Source organism: Furipterus horrens, unplaced genomic scaffold (genome assembly GCF_987537825.1).
Source record: "Furipterus horrens unplaced genomic scaffold, mFurHor1.1.pri manual_scaffold_5, whole genome shotgun sequence".
In the NCBI taxonomy this organism is placed as follows: domain Eukaryota; kingdom Metazoa; phylum Chordata; class Mammalia; order Chiroptera; family Furipteridae; genus Furipterus; species Furipterus horrens.
In genome coordinates this window covers 21474495-21500456 of record NW_028327175.1, presented here as the reverse complement: position 1 = coordinate 21500456, position 25962 = coordinate 21474495, and the positions used below count along the sequence as shown (strand labels likewise).

Here is a 25962-nt window from a genome sequence, read left to right as displayed (position 1 = left end):
TGCCTCAGGCCCCTTCAAACTAGGCACCTTGGGACCTCACACAGTTCTCCCAATCGCCGTCAGCTGCCCTCTTGTACTTTCCTGAAACTCATCAACGGTCTCAAATCTCTTGCCTTTCGAAGGTGATTTTAGTTTTGGGAAAAGCCAGAAGTCTGAGGGCACCAAATCTGGGGTGTAGGGGGACTGAGTCACCTGGGTGATTTGATGTTTCACCAAAAAATCTGCAGGAGACATGATGCATGAGTGGGCATGTTGTTGTGATGAAGCTGCCAGTCACCAACTGCCCATAGCAGCGGCCTTCTGAGTCATTTGAATAGTTTCCATGGAGGAATGTTCAAGCTTTAATGCAAAATTTGATACAGATCCATTGCTCTGCTCACTCAGTGATTTTGAATGTGACGGCCACACAGTACACTTGCTCACTCAATGGTGTTTACTGACCCCACTGACTAGTGCAGTAAAGTCAGCATTGTTCACACATGCTCATTCCAGTCCACTCTCCTTGGCTGCCACATTACAATGATGTAACACAAACCATTCTATTTACATTAACAATGACTGGACATTTTCTGGACAGACCTTGTACATGAATACTTTCTGTTATAGTCTATATTATTAGGGAGTTTTAAAGATACCTTCAAATGTGCTAGTATTACCTATTTTTGTTTTGATACTATGTAATTATACATAGCACAAAGATACATATGCCATTGTTTCATATTTTTGTTTCTGACTATGCTATAATTTTAATTTCTAGCTATTATCCTTTTCACACAATTTCTAAAAATGCATCATAAAATGCTAATGATTAGCTGAAGTACATTTAAGAAAGGAAGACTTGGTAGGAATAACAAAAAGGCATTAAGCTCAATGAAGCATGTCCCTTTTAACACACTTTTTTTTTTTACCAGGATAGTATTGATTCTAATTGCTTTTTAAAAGCCTCATGTCTTTGCTTCAGTAACTTTGCAAGGTGAGCAAATAAGTCATTCCCTAAAATAAACCCAGGCTGCAGTCTTCAAAATATGTAATCAATTTGATCATTACATTTATTGAGACTGATTAATTTTTTTTTTACACAAATAGATATCATTTAAATGGAAAAAGTAGCTGTATATAAGGTACAAATTTATTTACAGATGATTCTGGAAGAAAACTGATTGGCATGTAAATGACTATAAACTGTAATATCTGAATTATCTAGATTGCCTGACATTGACAGGATTAATCAGAGAGTTTTTAAATCTCTCTTTTAAATTATTTTATGATGATAGTTTCCATTGAAAATGCTACTTTCAAATTAGGGATAAGACACACAAGGAATCAGTAATTTTCCTGCACCTAAGAAACTAGTGTGATATATTAATTAAGCATTATATTAGGCTCTATCTGCAAAGTTTTTAATGCATAAATAAAGTGAATAACTAATACAACAGCTGTTTTATGCCACACATTAAAAAGACAATTGTCCAGTATGAGAATTTTCACTGCACTCCAACATAATAGTCTTGAAATTCCTTAACATAACATATTCTGTGTTATGATATGTCAGCTATAGCAAAGCTGATTATCATATGAAAGATTTTTCTTCAAAATGAAGATGCAGTTGGCCACTTTTGATCATAACATGACTCATAAAAATCTGAAATGGTAAATTTATAAGTTCTAATTAAAAATTGTTCCTGGAAGGAATCTAGTAAAGATGGTGGTGTAGGCAGACATGGCTCCTCTTTTTGCACAACCACATCAAAATTACAAATATAATATAGAACAACCATCAGTCAGAACCACCAGAAATCAAGTTGAATGGAAGTCTGGCTACTATAGAATTATAGAAACCACATCCATCGAGACAGATAGGAGGGACACAGAAGCGGAACAGGCTGGCCTCTCACCCATGTGTGGTGGATACAAATTTGGGAAGAATATCTTGGGAATGAGGAGCCCCAGCCCCACACCAGGGCTCCCAGCCCAGGGTTGCAGTGCCAGGAAGATGAGTCCCCACAACTTCTGTCTGGAAAAATCAGCAGGGATTGAATCAGTGGAAGAAACTGATGGAGCACCAAGGAGATCATCTTCAAGAATTCATACATGGACTCCCTCCCTTTGAGCTGCAGCACTGGGGTAGCAGCTTGAAAGGCACCAGTGCTACATAGAGAGGAACTGAAGTATCTGACATCAAGTAAAAGAGAGGCCATTGTCTCTTTTCTAAACCCATCCCTCCACAGAGCTATCAAGCTGGTGCCATATCTGAGACTCCATCAACCTGGCTCACAGTGTTTGACTCACCTTGGAGATCCCCAGAGACCCTGCTCCACCCAACTTATGGGTCCACCAACGTGGCTTTTCTATATGAATGGCTGGTCTTGGCTCATGCTTCACAAATTCCTAAATCCTGCCAAACGAACAACAGCTGGCCTCAGTGAGCCCCAGGCCTCGCACTAGCAGCAGTCAGCCTAGATTCATAGGGTAGCTTTGCCTTGGAATCTCCAAGCCCAACACATAGGTCAGGCATGGTGCCCTGGACAAAATGCAGGTGAGGGCAGAGGCATATTTGGCAGAGGCAGATTTAACAGAGGGTGCACCAGGTGTGTGCCCTAGGCCCTGATTTCTGAAGGGCCCTTGCAAAACCGCAACTTTACACTTTTTACTAATGACACCAAGTTTGGTTTCATATGTGCAATTTTTATTATGCACAAGTTTACAATTAGCAGTAAAACCTGACAGTATCTTTATATTCACTTATTTTTATTATTTCATTACTACGCTGCATACTATACACATACTATGCTGCATAGGCCCCATGCAGCTGTGCTACTGCTTATCAGAGCAATAGAATTGTATTTGCTATTTTGTACTTACAAAGGTTCTCCTGCAGTGCAGACTTACGATATATGTAAATATGCAGTGATGTAAATTAATTTGTGGATATGTACTTGTTTCATTTATGGTTTCAAAAATGGTTTTCTGTGTGTATAAATAAATATTTTTATTTTCCCTGTCTCTCTCTTCTTTTTAAGGGGCCCAATATTTTTCTGTGCCTGGGACCTCAACCGACCATAACCCACCTCTGGGTTGGGGCTGTACTTAGACTGCACCACCCAGTAAACCCCAAGGCCAGTGCACACAGTGGATAGCTACAGACTATGTTGGAGCACTGCCACCCTGCCCCCACACAGCTGATGCTCCACATAGGGAAGAAATTGGTAGTAACTGGTCATAGCCAGTCCTTTCAACTGAGTGGCCTGGGTAAAACACTCCCATAGATCTGCAAACAGCAACCAAGGCTAAACTATAAGAGGAGGATGTACTCAGCCCACATGAGAGGCTCACCTCAAGTACCCAGCTTGGGTTATAGGGGAAGCTGTGCCACTGAACTCTACAGGAAAAAAGAAACTAAAATTGAAAAATAAAATAAAATAAAAAGAACCTAGAAGGGGCTTAGGATCCTCTGGGACAACTTTAAACATAGTAACATTAGAATCATAAGAGTGCCAAAAGGAGAAGAGAAAGAACAAAAAATTGAAAACATATTTGAAAAAAAAAAAGAAAGAAAGAAAATGTCCCTAATTTGGTGAAGGAAATAGACATACAAGTCCAGGAAGCACAGAGAGTCCCAAATGAGTTAGACCTAAAGAGGACCACACCAAGACACATCATAATTAAAATGCCAAAGGTTAAAAGATAAAGAGAGAACCTTAAAAGCAGCATGAGAAAATAAGAGAGTTACCTACAAAGAAATTCATATTAGACTACAAGCTGATTTCTCAAAATAAACTCTGCATGTAACAAAGGACTGGCAAGAATTATTCAAAGTGATGAAAAGCAAAGACCTATAACCAAGATTACTCTATCCAGCAAAGCTATCATTTAGAATGGAAGGGCAGATAAAATGTTGCCCAGACAAAGTAAAGCTGCAGAAGTTCATCATCACCAAGCCATTATTATATAAAATGTTAAAGAGACTTAAGAATAAGAAGAAGATCAAAACTATAAACTTAAAATGACAATAAATTCACAGCTATCAAAAACTGAATCTAAAAAGTAAAAACAAAAACTGAAGCTAAGCAGACAACCAGAAGAGTAGCATAATCTATGGGGATCATTTGGAGCATTATCAGCTGGGAGAAGGAAGGGGGGGAAAGGGGTAAAAGGTACAGGGATGAAGAAGCATAATTGGTAGGAACAAATAAGACAGGGGGATGTTAAAAACAGTATAGGAAAGGTTGAAGCCAAAGAACTTATATGCATGATCCATGGACATGAATTAAGGGGGGGAGACATTGTTGAAGAGAAGCTGAGTACCAGGCAGAGAGAGACAAAAGAAAAAAGAAAAAAGAAAAAAAAAAAGAAAAAAAAACAGGGCAACTGTAACAGCATTATCAATAAAACATACTCACAGATATAAATTTAATAAGTAAATTAGTATTTTTCCTGCATAGTTAAGCATTCTGTAAAGAATTAAAAATTATTTATAAAAACTGGCAATGATAAATCCCTGCCTTTGACTATAAATATCAATACAAAAGAGAGTAAGTAAAGGGGAACAAGTCAATCTCTCATTTCAATCTAGCATACAGACAAATACATTTAAAACAAATCATAAAGTGGTTGTCATGATACAACTGGTAAGTTTCTAAATAGGCAGCCCAAAATTATTTAAAATATTTAACTTTAAAATTAGAAGAATGCCTGACTCAGTCTTTTTCAATCTGTTCCATGTTTCTATGCCTCTAGTTTTATTTTGCTCATTGTTTTGTTCATTAGATTCCTCTTATAGGTGAGATCATATAGTATTTTTCTTTCACCAATTTACTTATTTCATTTAGCATAATGTTTTTCAGTTCCATTCATCCTGTTGCCAAAGGTAAGTGTTCCTTACTTCTTTGCATAGTATTCTATTATGTAAATGTACCAGTTTTTTGATCCACTCATTTATTAGTAGGCACTTAGGCTGCTTCTAGCACTTGGCTATTGTAAATAATACTACTATGAACACAGGGGCAAATAAGATATTTTGAATTGCTGATTTGGGGTTCTTGAATATATTCCCAGCAGTGGAATCGCTGGGTCAAAAGGCAGTTAGTTTCATTTTTAGTTTCTTGAGGGAACTCCATACTATTTTCCACAGTGGCTGCACCAGTCTGCATTCCCTCTAACAGTGCACTAGGATTCTCTTTTCTCCACATCCTCACCAGCACTTGTTGTTTGTTGATTTATTAATGATGGTCATTGTGACCCATGTGAGGTGATATTTCACTGTGGTTTTAATTTGCATCCTTCTGATGGTTAGTGATGTTGAGCATCATTTCATATGTCAATAGGACATCTGTATATCCTCCTTAGAGAAGTGTCTATACAGGTCCTTTTACCATTTTTAAATTATTTATTTATTTGTTTATTTGTTTGTTTATTTATTTATTTATTTATTTATTTATTTATTTATTTATTTTTAGAGAGAGGGGAAAGGATTGAGAAAGAGAAGGAGAGAAACATGATGTATGAGAGAAACAGCAGTAGTTTGCCTCTCTCACACCCCAACTGGGAACCTGGCCCGAAACCAAAGCATGTGTCCTGACTAGACATTAAACTGGCTACATTTTGTTTGACAGCCCAGCACTCAATTCACTGAGACACACAAGACAAGGCTGTCCATTTCTTAGCTGGGTTGTATGTCTTCTTAGTGTTGAGTCAGATGAGCTCTTTATATATTTTGGAAATCAAACCCTTGTCTGGTGTATCATTGGAAAATATGTTCTCCCATATGGTCAGTTCTCTTACCATTGTTTCTATAGCCATGTAGAAGGTTTTAAATTTGATGTAGTCCCATTTTTAAAAATTTTCCTTTATTTCTTCTGCCCTAAGAGATAAATCAGCAAAAATATTGCTACATGGGATATCAGAAATTTTACTGCCTATGTTTTTCTATAGGACTTTTAGGGTGTCATGACACATAGTTAAGTCTTTTATTCATTTTGAGTTGTTTCATTTTTTTTTTTTTTGCATGCATCTGTCTGGATCTTCCAATACCACTTGTTGAAGAGGCTATTTTTACTCCATTGTATGGTCATGTCCCCTTTGTCAAATATTAATTGGTCGTAAAGGCCTGAGTTTATTTCTGGGCTCTCTATTCTGTTCCATTGATCTATGTGTCTGTTCTTATGCCAGTACCAGACTTTTTTGATTTCAGTAGCCTTGTAGTATAGTTTTATATCAGGTATTACAATCCCTCCTACTCAGTACTTTCTTAAGATTGATGAGACTATTTGGGGTCTTTTTTGGTTCCATAAATTTTTTTTGAAATATTTGTTATAGATCTGTGAAATATGATATTGGTATTTTGTCGGAGACCAGCATATATGATACAGAGGGCTGTAGCCGCTGTGGGGAGCTGGGACCAAAACACAGGCCCATAAACCTTAACCAGCTGCCAAATATGCCTCACATACCATACTGCCGATCACACACTCTGGGGGGGGTTTAGAAGTGGAATGGAAATGCAATGTATTCTTTGAAGCTAATGAAGCCTGCTTGCTCTGTGTAGCCCCAAATTCTTAACAGTGGAACATGAAAACAAAATGTTTAAGTAAAAAGAGACATCTAGAGTTTTATATATGCCTTGGTGCCTCACAGTCTTGCTACCTATCTCCCTATGCTGATTCGTTTCCCTTTGTTATTACTCCCAACCATTTAGTGGAGGTCTGCATGCTTACCCCGTGTATTTATCTAAACCCTGACTGAGAAAAGAGTGATCAGTGATCTCCTCTAAGAGACACTCACCCTTCTCTCTCCTCAGATAATTTGTTTCTGAGTCAGTTCTTTCATCCTCGCTGAGGAATCTGCAGGAACAAATACTCTCACACGTGGCGCCCAAACAGGGACTGACAATAAGGATTTGCTGGAGTGCTGCTGGCTATGAGCCAAGCATGTGGACAACATGTCTAGATGGAAGGAATCATTGGTCACATTCATCCCAAAGGAAGGGACAGAGGTACTGTCTTCATGGGTAAGGCCGCCGACATATTTCAGTTAAGAGAAAGGGATCTTTCTTTTCTAAAACTTCTCAGCTATTCAGTTTGCGTCTGTATATTAATTTTCATTCTCTCTCCTCTCGAAAAATCACCACAAATTATGGACATGGATCGAGCAGTCAAACGCTGTTAGGGTGCTCACCATTCAAAAGACTCTCATGAAAGACTCTCATGACAGGATAAGCTGGGATGTGGACTGGGACAGAATCACTAGATTTCTCACCAGCTGGAAGACAAAGTCCATGCAACGCTAGGCACACTGTAAAAACAATCACATCCCTGCCCCCATGGCATTACCCAACTCAAGATTAACATAAAAGAGAGAGAGGGAGAGCTAAACAACTTTCTTTCATGGAAAATTATCTTTCTATTTTCTTTCTGTTTTCTTTCTATTATGGGAAAGGGTCTTTCCAAAGAGCAGGACATTTATTTCCACCTTCTCTTAAAGTTCCTAAAAGCTGCAGGATGTCAGGTAAAGGAATTTCATTAATCTATTTTAGGCCGTAAAGTTAAACTGCTCCTGGTTTCTGGATAAAAGGTCATTTGACTTAGATTTTTGGGAAAAAGTAGGACAGAAACTTAAATGGCTCCAGGAGAATGGGACCCCCATAGGTCATCAGGATTTAAGTACTTGGGGTTTAGTTTGTATAGCTCTAACTCCCCTACATAGTCCTTCAGTTAAAACTGAAAGCAAAAGGAGCAGGTAGGAAACTTCCAGTTTGGAAGGCACTGCTGCCACCTTACATATTCAAGAGAAGGAAAAGGAGAGATTAGAAACCTATTACAAGAGTTTTGCCAGGGAAGCATTAAATCTGTCATCCGCAGGGGTAGCAGGAGCCAGAACTCTCTTGCCTACCGTGTCTCTTCCACCTTGGGACAAAGAATTTGAGAATTGGCTGCTTCCACCCCCACTTGTTAATGAGATTCTGAAAGTTCTGTATAGCTGTCTGCAGGAGGCAGTGAAAGCCAGAGACTGAAAAGCTATTTCAGCCTTTCCTGTCATCGCAAAGCAAGAAAAAAGAGGACAAGTCACTTATGAGCCCCATCATATATATTGGGGCCATATTCTTCACCCATTTACCTTTAAGCTTCAAACCTGGTGGCACTCAAACCCCCGCTGTCCACTAGTGACACTGAAAGGACAGGGGGGACATGGCTCCCACCTTATGGGCCTTTAGAGGAAAAATGGCATTGGCTATACGCCCCGGCAAGTGCCACTTTTCTAGCAAAACAATTACCCACCTGTTTTTCTATCCTAATAATACTTTATGTTTACCCCTTAATTCACCCTGGCTGGTTTGGCTCAGTGGATTGAGCGTCGGCCTGCGAGCTAAGTGTCGCTGGTTCGATCTTCCAGTCAGGGCACATCAGAGAAGGAAAACTCTGATTCCAAAAAACCTCCGCTGCCTTGCGGCATACCTCTTCAGGGGAAAGGCTAAGGGAGTAAACCCCGACAGAAAAATCCGGAGCCGGAGTCCCTAAGGCGGTTTGACGTTGTAGTCAACACCGGCAACTCCTGCGGCGCACCTGAAGCCAAGCTGTATTGACTCCGTCTTTCCCTTGGACCCTTCAGCTGCGAAGAGGGGGGGGGGGGGTCTGCTGCATGGGCAACAGCAGACCCTCCATATCACCCTGCCCAGGCTCTGTAGCTTCAGCTTCACTGGAGAGGACACTCCAGCGTCATCGTAAGATGTCGATTCAACACGGGAGGAGACAGATACCGTGTCACTCCCGAGTCGGACTGCACAGCCATTCTCGGCGGTGCAGATAGACTCTTAAGAAGCTACACCATCGTCTCTCGAGACGGACAGCTGCCGACGACGACGACGACGACGACGACGACGACCCCTTAATTCTCAAGGGTATGCTTACACAATTGTCCAGGCAGACCACTCCCCTCCACTTCATTGTCTACTGATTTCTTTCTAATAGGTTCAGTTAGAATTGACCTAACTCAAAATGGAAACAGCAATAACCCCCCTAATATTCCCCTTTGCAAGGCCAAGTCTCAAATTCCCACCACAGTAACTTGGACTTTGTGTCAGAGCAATAAGCCTTCATTTAGACAGATCACCCATACCCTATTAATAACACAGGACTGGGGTGTGGAATGGGCCATATATACTGATAATGGTCCAGCAAGGCCTAAGAAAAAATACACGACCCTTGGCTGGCTTGGAGGAGGATTAGGAGCTCCAGTTATAAGAATAATTGCTCTGAACTGTACCAGCCTTTGGCATAATAATTAGTGGCATATTGGCCTCCCATTTATTGAGCGTCTTAGAGAACGTGACCATTATAAGGGAGAAGGACCACACATATACTATACACCAGATATTACTGAGAGTTCCATATCTATTTTTTAGCCATTCCAAGTCTGTCTCAACTGAATTATAACAATATTTCTAGTATATATAATCTTAGTCTCTCAACACATTCCATTTATGCCAGCTATCTTACCCACAGCAATATTACCCAGCTCAATTTAACCATTGTTTTTATAATCCAACGACAGGCCAAGTTGTGGCTGCCAGTCAATGTCACCAGAGAATAGGAGGACCCAGGAAGACTCAAAGCCATTAACCGTGCCCTTTCCCAAAAATGAATACGACAATTTTTAGGTGTTCTCATCACATGCATTGTCTCTACTATTACCATTGTGGTGACAGCTGCCACCACTGCCATAGCCCTGCCAGAGTCCATTCAAACAGCTCATGCAATAGACCTTCTCCTCACTAACTCCACACAGGAAATGCTCCAACAAACACGAATTGACCACGAGATCCTTGCCCAGCTTTCAGTCATAAAATCTGCAATGATATGGCTCACGGACTGGCAAGATGCTTTAATTATCCACCAATGGCTCACTTGGTATCCAGAATTCTCCAAACTCCGTGTTACCCCTTTAAAATGAAACTCCAGCCAGCATTCATAGGAGGAGGTCCAATGTCATCAGAAGGGGGCCTTTTCCACTAACCTTAAGGGCCAGGTAGACCAATTACAGTCTGAGCTCCAGCAACAACTTCAAGACATTAAAAAACTGATTAAGGAAAAGGTTTTTCAAAACGTACAAGAAAAATTACAATGGCTCAACGCTAAAATCTAGTCTGATGAATTAACTTTAAGAATTTGGGTAATGGGAACTATCTGATACATTCTAGTTATTATTATACTCTGCGTGTTAAGGTGCCTTTGCAAATTGTCCATGACAAAACATGTGAAAAGCAAGTAGCAGGTTTCATTGGCCTTACCATTATATCTCAGGTAGTTAACAAAAAAGGGGGAGATGTGGGAGACCAGCATTTACGGTACATAGGGCTGTAGCGGCCGTGTGGAGCTGGGACGGAAACACAGGCCCATAAGCCTTAACCAGCTGCTAAACATGCCTCACATACCATACTGCCAGTCCCACACTCCGGGGGGTTTTAGAAGTCGAATAGGAATGCAATGTACTCTTTGAAGCTAATGAAGCCTGCTTGCTCTGTGTAGCCCCAAATTCTTATCGGTAGAATGTGAAAACAAAATGTTTAAGTAAAAGGAGACATCTAGAGTTTTATATATGCCTTGGCGCCTCACAGTTTTGCTACCTATCTCCCTGTGCTGATTTATGTTTCCCTTTGTTATTACTCCCAACGATTTGGTGGAGGTTTGCATACTTACCACATGCATTTCTGCATCTGGCAAACTTAATAAAAACCCTGACTGAGAAAAGAGTGATCAGTGATCTCCTCTGAGAGACACTCGCCCTTCTTTCTCCTCAGATATTTCATTCCTGAGTCAGTCCTTTCATCCCTGCCAAGGAATCTGCAGAACGAATATTCTCACAGTATTTTAATATGACTTGTGTTGAATCTATAAATTGCTTTTGGTAGTATGACCATTTTAATGATGTTAATTCTTCCGTTCACGAACAAGGTATATGCTTGCATTTATTTGTATCTTTATTATTATTTTTTTCAGTGTTCTATAGTTTTCTTAGTACAAGTCTTTTAACTTGGTTACATTTTTCCTAGGTAATTTATTTTTCTTGTTGCTATTGTAAATGGGATTTTTTCCTAGTTCCTCTTTCTGATATTTCATTTTTAGTGTACAAAAATTCCCTTGATTTTTGAATATTGATTTTTTTCTTCTCCTGTTATTATGCCATATTCAATTATTAGGTTGAGTAGATTTTTGATGGAGTCCATAGGTTTTCTACATGCACTATAATGTTGTTGCAAAGAATGACTGAGTTGGGCCTATGTTGTTGGGTGTTATTGTATTTGTTTATTTTATCATTGGAAGAACAACACAATTTTCCAACAAAGTCTTTAACATTGTTGGATATCTGAAGAAGGGAGAAAATGACATTGTCATATGTAAAAACTTCCCTGTATATGATTTTATAAATTGAAAGAAATTGAAAGGGCATTGAAAATCACCTGGTTCACTTTTTCTTCTTTTTATTCAGATGATAAATATTTATTAGTCACTCTATTTCTCTGGAAGGTATTTCCTAAGATGCTCCCTCATTGTCTTCATCATAGTCTACTAGCCTCATCTGTGGGGGCTCCCTCTCTGTGTCTGTGCCCCCTACTACCACTTAACAGGCCAGCCTACTACACTGTACTGCCCTACAATTAAATATATATTTTCCCAAGCACATTTTTAAAAACTATCCACTAACTCCCACAAGTTAAGATTCAGAAGCAAAGAGAAACCCTGTTTTTTTTCAAAATGAAATGTGAAAGTAACTAATATGAAATAGCAGACAGTGCAAGTGTTTTCAAGGTTGTGGATCTTGATCCAATATAGGAGTGATTCAGAAAACTTTTTGTATGAAGAGTGAGCTAGTAAACATTTTCAGCTTTGTAAGCTATGCAATCTCATTCATAGATACTTAACTCTGCCTTTGCCACATGAAAACAGAAATAGGCAGTGCATAAAAAAAATGATCAAGATTGTGTGTTACAAACACAGGATTTGGGGCATAGCGCGCAGACTCCTGATCTCTATATTGTCAGTTATAGTGTAAATTTGTACAAGCAGGTTAGAAAACTAAGGCTGAATATACACACACACACATATACATAAACACACAAACAAGACTCAGCAATTCCATTTCTGCATAGATACACACGGTGGTCAAAAGCCAGAAATAAGTCAAATGTTTATTAATAGTATAACATATAAATAAATTGTGGTATATTAATACAATGCAATGCTTCACAGCAAAGAAAATAAGTAAAGTTGTGTGTGACAACCTGAAAGAGTCTCACAAAAGCAGTGTTATAAAGCCAAACACAAAGTAATCTTTAATGTGTGATTATATTTATATAAAGTGCAAAACTAATCTACATAGTTAAAAGTTGGAAAAGTGTATACTTTTAGTGGATGGAAGAAAATAATGTCTAAAATAAGGCATATGAGGAGTCTCTGTGGTTCTCCTTGTGATGCCGTATTTCTTGATCAGGTCCTGGTTACATGGGGGTGTCCACTTTATGAAAATGGGAACAGAGGAGCATTATGATTTACATAATCGTATGCATTTATTTTATATGTCAATAATATATATATATATGTGTATATATATATATATTACAAATAAAGCCTGTAAAAACTAAAATAAATAAAATAGAATTAAAAGAATGCAACAATCTTATATACCTATAGCTATTACCTTGCCTGAAAGAATATGGTTTATAGATACATTCCTTGTTTAATAAAATAAGTATATATAAAATATTTTCCAATGGTCCTTATTTTAAATACTAAATATCAACATATAAGATAAGCATATTTTGTCTTTACAGGGGTGAATGAAAAATATTTATATTAGACAAATAACTTCCCTTATTTTAATTTGAGAAGTTAAATTTATCTCAAACTTTATACTTTCAATTTATCCATGTTCAATATCAAATTGCTACATTATTAATATGAGTATCTTCCATGATCTCTCCATTTAAACTTCAGTGGAATCGTCTTTCCACCTCATGCGTGACAGAGTAAAATATACTTGACTAACTCTTCCATAGAATAAAACTATAGAAGTTGCACAATATGTCTAAAATTACTGTTTAAAGTAACTGAGGGGCTTGTAAAGTTTAAAAGCCTATGTGAAGTATGATCCTTGAGAGAGAAGAAGCATAATAAAATAAGTTTTATATTCACAATGACTGACATGAGAATAAAGGCACAGAGAAGAAGAAACTTCAGATAAAAGAGACCAAATTCAGAACTCAATTTCCCTTGTGGTAATTATAGTTGTAGACACTACATTTGCACGTGTGGAAACTCCAAGAAACCAAGAAATACATTAATGATTCAAGGAAAGGAGACAAAAATAAAAGACAAAATTTAAAAAATCCAATAGCAAGAAGACAGAGATAAATATAATTGTCATTAAACTATGCATAGTAAATTAAAATTAACAAAATTTGTAAATCAAACATTTAAAGAAATATTAACCAATCCTTCTGAAACTCTTCCAAAAACTAGAAGAGAAGGGAATTCCTCCAAACTAATTTAGTTCAGGCTAGCATTACCCTGAAACCAGTACCAAACAAGGATGCCAGAAGAAAAGAAAATTATAGGCCAATAAATGTGATAAACATAGATGTAAAAATCCTCAGCAAAGTATTAGCAAACTGAATTCAAAAGTACATTAAAAGAATCATAAATCATGATCAAGTGAGATTTTTTTTTCCAGGAATGTAAGGATGGTTCATCAGCTGCTAATCAATTAATGTGATACTTCACATTTTAACAAAATCAAGAATAACATTTATATGATTTTTTGAATAGACTCAGAAAAAGCATTTGACAAAATTCAGCATTCATTTATAATAAAAACTTTCAACAAAGTGGAACTGAAGGGATTGTGCCACAATATAATAAGAGCCAAACATGACAAGGCCATAGCTTATGTTATATTCAATAATGAAAAGCTGAAAGCTTGTCCTCTAAGATGAAGAAAACGACACAGATGCCCACTCTCACCATTTTTACTCAACGTAGCATTGGAAGCTCTAGCCAGAGGAGTTTAGGAAGAAAAGTAATAAAAGGCATCTAAATTGGAAAGAAATAAGTACAATGGTCTCTGTTTGCTAACAGTTTTTCTATATATAACTGAGATATAGAAAACCATAAAGGCTCCATCAGTTAAAACTAATAAATAATTTTAGTGATATTGCAGGATACAAAATCAATACACAAAAATTGGTTATATTTCTGTACACTGAACAAGCTATCATAAAGAAAAATAAAAATAATAATTCCATTCATAATTGTGTAAAAATAATAAAATACACAGAATAAATTTAAACAAGTAGGTGAATGGCCTGTATATTTAAATCTACAAGACATTAAGGAAATAAATTGATGAAAACACAAATAAATAGAAAAATGTTCTATGCTCATGGATTGGAAAAATTTAATATTGTTAAAATGTTCATACTACCCAAAGCAATCTACAGATTCAACGCAATTCTTAGGCCAACAAAATTTTGACAGAAATAGAACAAACTATTTTAAAATGTGTATGGACTATAAAAGATCTCAAGTAGCCAAAACAACCTTGAGAAAGAACAAAGCTGGAGGCATCATGCACCCTGATATCAAACTATACTACAGAGCTATACTAATCAAAGTAGTATGGTATAGGCATAAAGACAGACATATTGATCAATGTAACAGAACAGAGACGTACTTATGACAAAGGAGCCAAGGATATACAATGGGGTAAAATAGTTTCTTATTTGTTTCTATTTATTCCGTTTATTCCAGGTCATTCTCTTCCCTCATAACAATGTGTTTTTTATACAATATTCCTCCACATTTAAAAATGTTTCTTTAAAAACTGTAACACCGAATTCAAATAAAACAAAACAACAGTAAAATCTAAGTGGCTTAAAAGAGCTTTTAAACACTAAGAACAATATAGGTTGAAAGTAAAATGATAAAAACATTACATCATCCAAATAGTAACTGAAAAAAAAAAGTCTAGTATTGCTATATTATTATCAGACAGATTGGAATTTAAAGAATGAATCATTATTAAAGTTAAAGAGAGAGGTTTCACATTGGAATATTTTAAATCCCTTTAAGATATGCTTTAATTTTGTGTATACTCCGTAATAAGATTTCAAAGGCTAAGTTAAATAAATAAATAAATAAGTAAATAAACAAATAAAAGGTAGAAAAATCCAGTATCATAGTGGAATACATTAACATACATTTCTCAATAGCTGACAAACAAAAATAGTGTATGAATATATAAAATTAGAATGACATAAATGAGCTTGAACTAATTGACAGACATAGAAAACTAACCATGCAGCTGCAGAATTTACTTTTCTTTAAAGTGCATAGAGACATTCATCTAAATAAAGTGCATGCTTATATTTAAAGAAACCCTTATAAGTTTCAAAAATATGTCTGTAACCATAATAAAATAGGCTAGATGTCATTTTATAAAGTATATTATAGAAATTTCAACTTGCTGGCAATTAAAAGATGTCCTTCATGTTTTGGTGGATCAGAAAAGAAGCTTTTCTGTTTGTTTCTTTTAATTCCTCTTTCAAACAAAATATTAGTGTTCAATGTTTTATATTTATTTATATTTGTTTTCATAAAATGTAAATAACAAAACTATGATTCTGCCTCCAAAATATTTTGCTATTAAACAAGCACAACGATGTCAATATTTTCATCAATTATATTTTCTTTTTCACTAATATTAAAACTTACTCATATCAGTTAAATGCCTGTAATTTTTAGTATTACAGGAAATACTGCCATCTATTGAACTTTTAGAACTTGATCCTCCCAATATTACATACAATGTATTAACTCTAGTCATAAGTGGGCTTCAGTTGTCAGATGACTTACAATTTTGCAATCATTACAAGTTTCAGGGAAATTTTGTTAGATAATCAAGTTTCTACTGTTTCATTGAGGCCTTTATTCTGCAGACTCGTGAATAAAGGCCTCACTTTACTGCTGAAGTCCTGTGTCCCAGTTTTTATTGTGAGTGTTTCTCACACATTGGTTTCTTCCCCTTTTAAGTGCCTTTTGGTCCTTTTGAGATGGGAAAAGCTGGTGTTTGGAGTTCGTGCTGCCTGTCACTATCAGAACTAAAAAGCAGAGACAGGGATTGAATCTTTATGGGCACTTTATTCAGATGGCTAACCCTGGCTGGTTTGGCTCAGTGGATTGAGCGTCGGCCTGCGAGCTAAGTGTCAGCTGGTTCGATCTTCCAGTCAGGGCACATCAGAGAAGGAAAACTCTGACTCCAAAAAACCTCCGCTGCCTTGCGGCATACCTCTTCAGGGGAAAGGCTAAGGGAGTAAACCCCGACAGAAAATCCGGAGCCGGAGTCCCTAAGGCGGTTTGACGTTGTAGTCAACACCGGCAACTCCTGCGGCGCACCTGAAGCCAAGCTGTATTGACTCCGTCTTTCCCTTGGACCCTTCAGCTGCGAAGAGAGGGGGGCTCTGCTGCATGGGCAACAGCAGACCCTCCATATCACCCTGCCCAGGCTCTGTAGCTTCAGCTTCACTGGAGAGGACACTCCAGCGTCATCGCAAGATGTCGATTCAACACGGGAGGAGACAGATACCGTGTCACTCCCGAGTCGGACTGCACAACCATTCTCGGCGGTGCAGATAGACTCTTAAGAAGCTACACCATCGTCTCTCGAGACGGACGGCTGCCGACGACGACGACGACTGTTTCATTGTGATTATTTAACATGTGTTATTCTTCTCTCCACAAATTATTTATTTACTCTTCCAGGTCAATTCTCAAAATACATATTCTTCTATTTAGAGTACAGAAGTTTGCTTTATGAACTTGAATGTAAAGCATTGCATTTTATATGCATGCTCAGCTTAAACAAATTAAATTAAATTTTTTGCCTACCTAAGACTAAATCAAGCAATAACTATAATATAACTATAACATAGTTAAAACCAGAGAAAGAAACAGCAAGTATTTTAAGAGATAGAATAGATTCTTTTCAACAAAAGAACGAATATTGAGGAATTTTACTCCCAATATTTTTTTTTTTTTCCTGAAGGAGAACTGAGCATCCCTTTGCACTCTTTATTTCCCAAAGAATTCAAGACATATATCATCTGATTTCTTCTCTTTCACTCTGAGTCTTACAAGCAGCTCCTTTCTTTAACACTCTCCTGGGTCCATATGTAGGCATTGCCTGGAAATTGTATAATGGTTGATCTCTTAGATGGGCATAACTTTTCTCTCCCACAGACTTCCTGACACTGATGGGTGACTTGCTTTATCCAGGACCTTTGTCTGTCTTGTGTCCTAGGCCACTGAGTTTGCAACTCCAGAGAACAGACTGTGCAGAGCAAACTATTAGTCTAGTTCCCTCTAGCTCTCAAAGACTTATTCAAAGCCTATTGACTTTAAATGAAAATACAGTGCTAGCTTTAAATTAAGATAAAAGAGATAACAAGCTGATTCCCTGTCTCAGGCCATGGTATGTTAGCAGAAGAAAGAAAAATAAATAAAAAAATTATGAGGTACTATTTTTGCAGATTTTTTTATACTAGATATTTATATTAGAATCAATCACAGTAATGGTGTAGGAAAGAAGGCTTGCTCAGACTGGTAAAGAGAGAAGGAAGTCAGGAGCAATGTGACAAATCACATCTTAAGATAAAAAATTAGACCACTAGATTCATTTCATAACTGGATTTGATCTTTATATAAGTTGAATTACATATGAATTTGTGCTTTTCGTGGCACATCATGAAAATACCAGTGCTCATACATCATTTTTTCTCCCAGCAGTTAACAAAGTTTCCCATTATAGAAATAGCCATTTGATGAGTTGTAATGTATGTGGGTAAATAAAAAAATACTTTGCTGCAAGCTGTTTTTGTCTGTTGACACTAAATTATTCTGAAAGCAGCAGTATGTTATTGCAATATGAGTGCAAAATAAAGTATCTTTTAAAAAAGCCAGAGTGTGTACTGACTCTGTTTCAAAACTAAGTGCCTCTTGCACTGTGACAGGAATGACATTCATCAGTCCTTCTGCAGAGACTGTTACTGACTAAAGAAAGGCGGATCCATTAGATATAATGAGTTCACTCAGAGAGTACACATTTATAGTTTCCTTGTTGGGTAAAATGATTGTTTTCACCATGAATGGATTCTTCAACAATAACATTGTTACTGTATTCATCACGATTACAATTTTCTGTTGAATTCCAAAGTCAATTTTAATGGGCTTTTAAATTTTAAATTAGTTTATAGAGAGAAGGAGGAAGAGAAAGAGAAAGGGAGATGCTATTTGTATTATTGCCACACCTTAATAGAGCTCCTTTTGTGTACAACTGAATTTTTTACTTAAGATCTATGCTATTAATATATATCTGAAAAATCGTGGTGGTAGAATCTACTTGAAAATAAGGTAGACAAATTAGTATTGTAAATTATAACCAATTTTGTATTCAGTTGAATTTAGCATTATTACTCATTATCTTTTAAAAAATCTTTACACTTGACTTTTCTCATCTAATTAAAAAATAGCACTTGTGTGAAAGTGATATATGTGTATATGCATATTGTGTGGACTAAATGAAAAGCAATATAAAAATACACCGTACTTTGTAAAATAGCTTAAAATTTAATCATATGTTATGGTTTAATGTAATATAAACCTAACTATGATTTATAATTTTCTTTCAACACAGTTTCTTCGCTGGGCAAAGGCCAGTGAACCAGGTCACATAACCTTATTCTCAGAACCAATATCTTAAAATGGTTTTGCTTAACTGTGAACCTCACTTGCTTGTCTTTTAGCAAAGGTAGTTTGACAGAGTATTTAAATTTGACTCATTCACTTACTCATTAGTACTCATGTTTCAAGGGCTGGGGACTAATCTGAACTCTTAACTTTACAAAGACAATTCAAGCATCATTCTTACTTAGAGGGATGCATAGTGGTCAAGGAGACATGTGCCTATGGTAATAAGTGTGCCGTGAAAGTACGTGGAAAGTGCTATGAAACAGAAAATTAAGATTAATTAACTCTGCTCATTCTGCAACAAAGTTCAAAAACACTTACAGCAGGGTTTTTAAACAAAGAAATGTGAGTGTGGAGAAATCTGAGCTGAAGTAAGGATATGCAAGGTGTGACCATGTTTTTAAAACAGGCAGTAGTACAGATGGCTGGGTCTGGGGTTTACTGAGACCAATACTCAAAAGATGAAGCTAGAGAAGGCATGTAGCACTGACTTGAGAAGAGCCATTACTGACATACCACATTGTCTATTTTATTGGTTTTTACACATCAACTGTAAGAAGAACATAAGGCACAAATCCCCTATAGGACTGTTATAATTAAAGATTATTCTATAAAGTGTCATCTACAGTCTGCCACATTGAAACATGTAAATATAATTATTTTTCCCCATTCTGAAGATGTCATAAATATCTCTTCCTTCTAAGCTAGTTTATGCTTTCTAGTCTCAAGATCCATATTCTACTCTGAGACCCTACCTTATTGTATTACTTGTACTTTGCTGTTGGATGGTGTGTGTATGTGAGTGTATGTGTATGTGTGTGTGAAAAGTATGCATTCCTAATATGACGAGTTTTCTTTTAAATGTCAGTCAAAAAGCTATATATGCCATCATTTTGCATGAGAATGCCCATATCAAAGTGTATTTAGAATACCTCTATGAATATCTTAGTGATCCATAAATACTTGAACAAATGCAGGATATCATTACCCAGTAAAATTACATCATATTAACTATTTAACTGTGATATCAGGTGAAACAAATACCTTTGATACAGTGACGATTGTCTATCAGGTTCAGCAGACAATAGGTAGAATGATTTCTTTTATCTCATTTATATTATAGAAGGGACACCATATAGCTCAAAAACAAAATATTTCCATATAAGGTGACAGTAACATGATATTATGTATTCAAGTATTTCATTTTGCTTTACATAAATAACTAGTAATAAATTCAAATCAAAAGAAAAATATACATACTCTGAGGAAACCGTGGGGGATTGTCGTTGACATCTGTCAGGGTGATGTTGACTGTTGTCGATCCTGAAAGCCCTCCAACTTGTCCAGCCATGTCTTTGGCTTGAATGACCACCGAGTAGTGTTCTCTGGCTTCTCTGTCCATGTTATGTAAGGCAGTTCTAATAACTCCTGTAACATATTTAAAAACTCATTATGAATTATATAATCAATGGGAACTAACATAGAAATATTTCTCCTTTTTTTCTGTTTTAAGGAATGTATTTTTAAATGAAATACTTCTGAGAGAAAAGTCAGGCTTCTGAGACAAACAGTACCTTAACCATGTTACTAATCTGTCTAATTAGAACATTTATTACAAGCTCATATCACAAACCATTCTATTCATGGCAAACTAAGAGACTCATCTCTGCATTCCATGGGGCAGACAGCTCCTAGAAGGTACACTGCACTCTGAGAGTGTTTGTTCTGCTGGTGTGTTCAACATTCACAACTTGCGCTCCACACCTGAGATGATCTGAGGTTAATTATTTACATAGCTTTCTGACATGGTTGTCAAAAGTTTGAAGATGGAAGCCATTGAGGAAGTGTGGACACCTGAACAAAGATTATAGGTGGGAGGCACTTAACATACCAGATCTGTCCGGAAAAAATCCAGCCATTGTTAACATAATGAGAATGGTTTGCATGACATCTATGTAACCTGGAAGCCAAGGACAGTGGACTGGAATGTGCAAGCGTGAAGAATGACACCTTCATGTATTAGTCAGTGTGAGAGGTAGACACTGTTGAGTGAGCATAGGTACTGTGTGGCCATTGCCTTCAAAGTGACTGAGCAAGTAGAGCAACAAATCTGCATCGAATTTTGCATTACGCTTGAACATTCCTCTGCAGAAACTGTTCAGTTGAGTCAGAAGGCTGCTGCTATGGGCAGCTGGTGATTGGCAGCTTCATCACAGCAACATGCCCACTCATGCATCATGTCTTATGCAGAGTTTTTTTGTTGAGACATCAAATAACCCAGGTGACTCAGCCCCCCTACAGCCCATATTTGGCATTCTGTGACTTCTGGCTTTTTCCAAAACTAAAATCACCTTTGAAAGGGAAGAGATTTCAGACCATTGATGAGACACAGGAAAATATGACTGGGCAGCTGATGGTGATGGGGAAGACTGTGTGAGGTCCCAAGGTGCATACTTTGAAGAGGACTGAGGCATCATTGTCCTGTGTACAATGTTTCTTTATCTTGTATCTTCTTCAATATTTTTCTTATTACATGGCTGGATACTTTATGGACAGACTTTCATATAACAAGACTAAGAAATTCATTACTTTTGTCAAAAACTAAAAATTGCAACAAGAACTAGATCTAAGTACAGAAGCAAAATAAAGTGATGAGCGTGGTTACAAAAATCACGTAAACATTACATCTTTTATCTTATAAGAACAAGGAGATATTTGATGGACTTTTTCATTAATTAATTCTTGGATTCAATAAAAAGATAAAAATATTATATATTCATTTGTAATTATGCATAAGTAAAGGCACACATATAAATTAGATAGCTTTGTTAAGAGAGGCCTAAAAAGTGGGACAAATGTAATAGCATAATCAATAAAATATAATTAAAAAAATAAAATGAAATGCCAAAAAAAAAAAAAAGAAACACATTTCCCAGAGGATTATCTTTATCTAAGCACTATTTACAAAATCATAAAAAAGAAAACAAAACCTGTCCTTGTGTATGTGATCTATATTATAAATAACTATATAAATACATACATATATGCATTATGTGGATACAAACATATAATATAAATATATTTGGTACTCCAAACATCGGTCAACATTTAACAACCTTTTTTTAATTTGTATTAAAGATATCTGGATCATGTCTCTTTTGAGAAAGACACCAAAATGACTTCAATCAAACACACAGTTGATTAGTTAACAGTGCAAATCACAGCATGATGCCAATTATAATAACTGCTAACTATAGAGCTTAACACATTTGCAAACAATATATGATATAATGAGAGAAAACTTGTTGTATGTTCAAGTTAAAAATAGTCTTTAAAAGTGGAATGGAATAGTCCATCAGTTACTTTCAGCTTAGAACACTGAGCCACTCTCTCTATATATACATATTATACATATATAATATATATATTTTAGTAAATTGATTGGATGTGTAATGACTTTGAGAAGAGAGCCTTAGGCACCAGGAACAAAGATCCCCTGATTTTTAAAAATTGTGAACGTATGATTGAGGAGTTCAGAAAAATTTTCCTGAAGCTGAATAGAAATGAAAATTATTCTTATAAAAATTACATTAATATGATAAATGATTCATATAATTCATTCATATAAAGAGCCTCAAGCATTCTTATTAAAAAGAGCAATGTTTTATCATATATAATAATTATATAAGAAATAATTGAATTGATGCAGAAGTGAATGAGGTAAATTTTTATTAATATATTTTATGAAAGAAATACATGGTTTCTAGTATTTGAAACAAAATAAAAATGCCATTGTAAAAAGAATACATTATAAGTGGGACTTGCCTCTGGTGGGAAGAAGTATGAGATTATTGTCCAGGATAATGCTTTGCAGTGAAATAATTAAAAATAATTTCTGCAGAATATAAATATATAAATAAAAATCAATCATTATAAAGTAAATGCTAGATATCTATTTTACTAAATTTGAATGTTATTCATTTAAGAGAATCAGAAGAGAAATCAGCACAGTCCCTTGTTTTATATTGCATGGACTTCATTTATTTCACTGCATTGTCATTATCTCCCTTCCTTTATACTATAGCTACTTCTGACACAAAATGGGAAGAAACATGCCAGCCAAATTTGTATATGGAAAGAAAAGAGCATATCCAGAATTGATACATACTTCTCAGATAGGTTGTCTAAAGATCCGTTTAAACTCACAATTCTTTTGAGAACAGCCTGGTTACATGTGCTGGCTATGACCTCTCCTCATGAGGGCACAGAGGTAACTGGGATTGTTAGAGTCAAAATTGCCATAGCAACATGATACAGAATACAATATTCCCCTTCTAACATGTAGCTCAGATCCTTGTAAGCAACGTGACCTAGAACACTGTTATACACAGTACATTTCTTTAAATAGACTGTACTTAAGAGCAGAGTTCCAAAGCAAATTTGAGAAGAAAGTACAAAGAGTTACCAAGTACCTCTTCCTGCCTATACATGTACAGTCTCTCCCACTATCAACATCTTGCACCAGAACGGTTCATTTGTTACAACTGATGAGTCTATATTTACATATCTTTTTCACCCAAAGTCCATAGTTTACTTTAGAGTTTACTCTTGGTGTTATACATTCCATGACATTGGACAAATGTATAAGTGACATGTATCCAGCATTATAATATCACACAGTATAGTTCAACGCGCTAAAAATCTTCTCTGTTTCCCCTATGTATCCCTCTCTCCCCTCAACACAATTTGTTTGTACATTCACCTACTGAAGAACACTTTGGTTACTTCTAAGCTTTGACAATTATGAATAAATGGCTCTCAATATCTGTATGCAGGTTTTGGTGTGGACATAAGTTTTTAACTCCATTCAGTAAATACCAAGGAATGTGATTTCTGGATCTTATGGTTAAAAGCATGTTTAGTTTTGTAAGAAACCTCTAAAATGACTTCTCAAATGGTTGTACTATTTTTCTTTCACTCCTGCAATAAATGAGAGCCTCTGTTGTTCCATACCTTTGCCAGCATTTAGTGTTGCAAGTATTCCAGGTTTTGGCTATTATATTAGGTATTTAGTAATATTTCATTGTTCTTTTAATTTGCATTTCCCTAATGGTATATGATATTAATTTTTTTTCATATGCTTATTTACCATCTGTGTGTCTTTGGTAAGTTGTCTATTCATTCTTTTACCCATGGTTTTTATTTTTATTTTTTGATTTAAGTATAGTTGGCATATAATCTTATAATAGTTATATTAGTTTCAGGTGTACAATATAGTGACTCAAACTTTTTATACCTTGTCATGGACCACTCCATTATTTCTAGTAATCACTTATCACTGCATAAACTTATCAAACTTATCATAAATGCTCCTTCCTCTTTTCACCCATCACCCATTCCTCCTTCTGATAACCATTTCTTTGGTCTCTATTTCTGTGAGTCTGTTTTTGTTTTGTTCTGTTCTTATATTCACCACATAAGCAAAACCATACTGTATTTCTTTCTCTGCCTGACTTATTTCACTTAGAATAATACCCTCTATATCTATTCATGTCATTGCAAGTAGCAATATTTCATTGTTTTGTATTGCTGTGTGATATTCCATTGGGTGTATATATATATATATATATATATATATATATATATATATATATATATATATATCACATCTTCTGTACCCATTTAACTATCAATGGACATCAAGGCTTGTTTCACACCTTGGCTATTGTAAATAGTGTTGCAATATATACATGGGTACATATGTCTTTTTGAATTAGTGTTCTCATTTTCTTTGGATAAAAACCCATGACTGAAATTGCTGAGTCATATGGTATATCTATTTTTAGTTTTTTGAGGACTTTTCATACTAATTTCCACAGGGGCTGCACCGGTTTGAAGTCCCACCAATAGTGCATGAGGGTTCTCTTACTCCACATATTCACCAACATGTTATTTGTTGACATTTTCATAATAGCTAGTCTTACTGGTGTGAGTTGGTATCTTGATGTAGTTTTGATTTGTATTTTTCTGATGATTAGTGATATTGAGTATCTTTAAAAAATCTTAATAAAGTGGATATAGAAGTATCTGACCTGAACTTGATAAAGCTACATATGACAAGCCCACAGCTAACATCACACTGATTGGTGAAAAGCTGGAAGCTTTTCCTCTAAGATCAGGAACAAGAGTAGAATGTTCACATTCACTAATATTATTCAACATAATGCTGGATATCCTAGCCACAGCAAAGAGGTAAGAAAAAATAAGAAAGGAAGAAGTAAAACTGTCACTATTGCAGATGACATAATACTATATATAGATGACCCTAAAGAATCCAATAAAAATAGTTAATAGAATTAATAAGAAGTTTAGTGAAGTAGTAGAACACAAAAAATAATTTTCAGAAATCTGTCACCTTCCTATACACTAATAACAAGAAATCAGAAACAAAAGTGAAGAAAACAATTCCACTCACAATGACAACAAAAAGAATAAAATATCTGGGAATAAACTTAACTAAGAGGTGAAAGGCCTCTACTCTGAAAAGTATAAGACATTGAAGAAAGAAATTGAAGAGGACACAAATAAATGGGAGGACATACCTTGCTAATGGATAGAAAGGATAGCATTTTAAAAAAAAGCCATACTATCCAAACCAACTTACAGACTAAACACAATTATTATACAACACCAGTGTCATTCTTCTCAGAATTGGAACAAATAATCCTAAAATTTATATGAAACCACAAAAGACCCCGAATAGCCAAAGCAATATTGATTTTAAAAAAGTTGAAGGTATTACATTTCTAGGTCTCAAACTATACTACAAAGCTATAATAATCCAAACAGTATGATACTGTCACAAAAAAAACCAAATAAACAAACAAACAAAAAACAAAGAAACAGGCAAATAGATCAACAGAATAGCTGGAAGCTAGAATATAGAGCCAAGAAATAAACCATTACTTTTATGGTTAACTAATATATGACAAAGGAGGTAAAAACATACACTGGAGCTATGAGAGTTTCTTCAGAAGTGATATTGGAAAAATAGACAAATACATGCAAAAAAAATGTAACTGTACCATTCTGACACAATATACAAAAATAAACTCAAAATGGGTTAAAGTCTGAAATGTAAGGCCTAAAACCATAAAACTCCTAGAATAAA

At 35.8% G+C, this 25962-nt stretch overlaps 1 protein-coding gene across 3 annotated transcripts in view; it reads right to left on the bottom strand.

Moving 5' to 3' along the window:
• Positions 1 to 25962, bottom strand: part of CDH18 (cadherin 18) — a 259346-nt gene that overhangs the window by 90143 nt on the left and 143241 nt on the right. For all 3 annotated transcript variants that reach the window (XM_090276205.1, XM_090276206.1, XM_090276207.1), the window contains exon 4: positions 20052 to 20219. In XM_090276205.1, coding sequence (XP_090132331.1) covers positions 20052 to 20219 — 168 coding nt within the window. The remainder of the gene's footprint in view (positions 1 to 20051; positions 20220 to 25962) is intronic.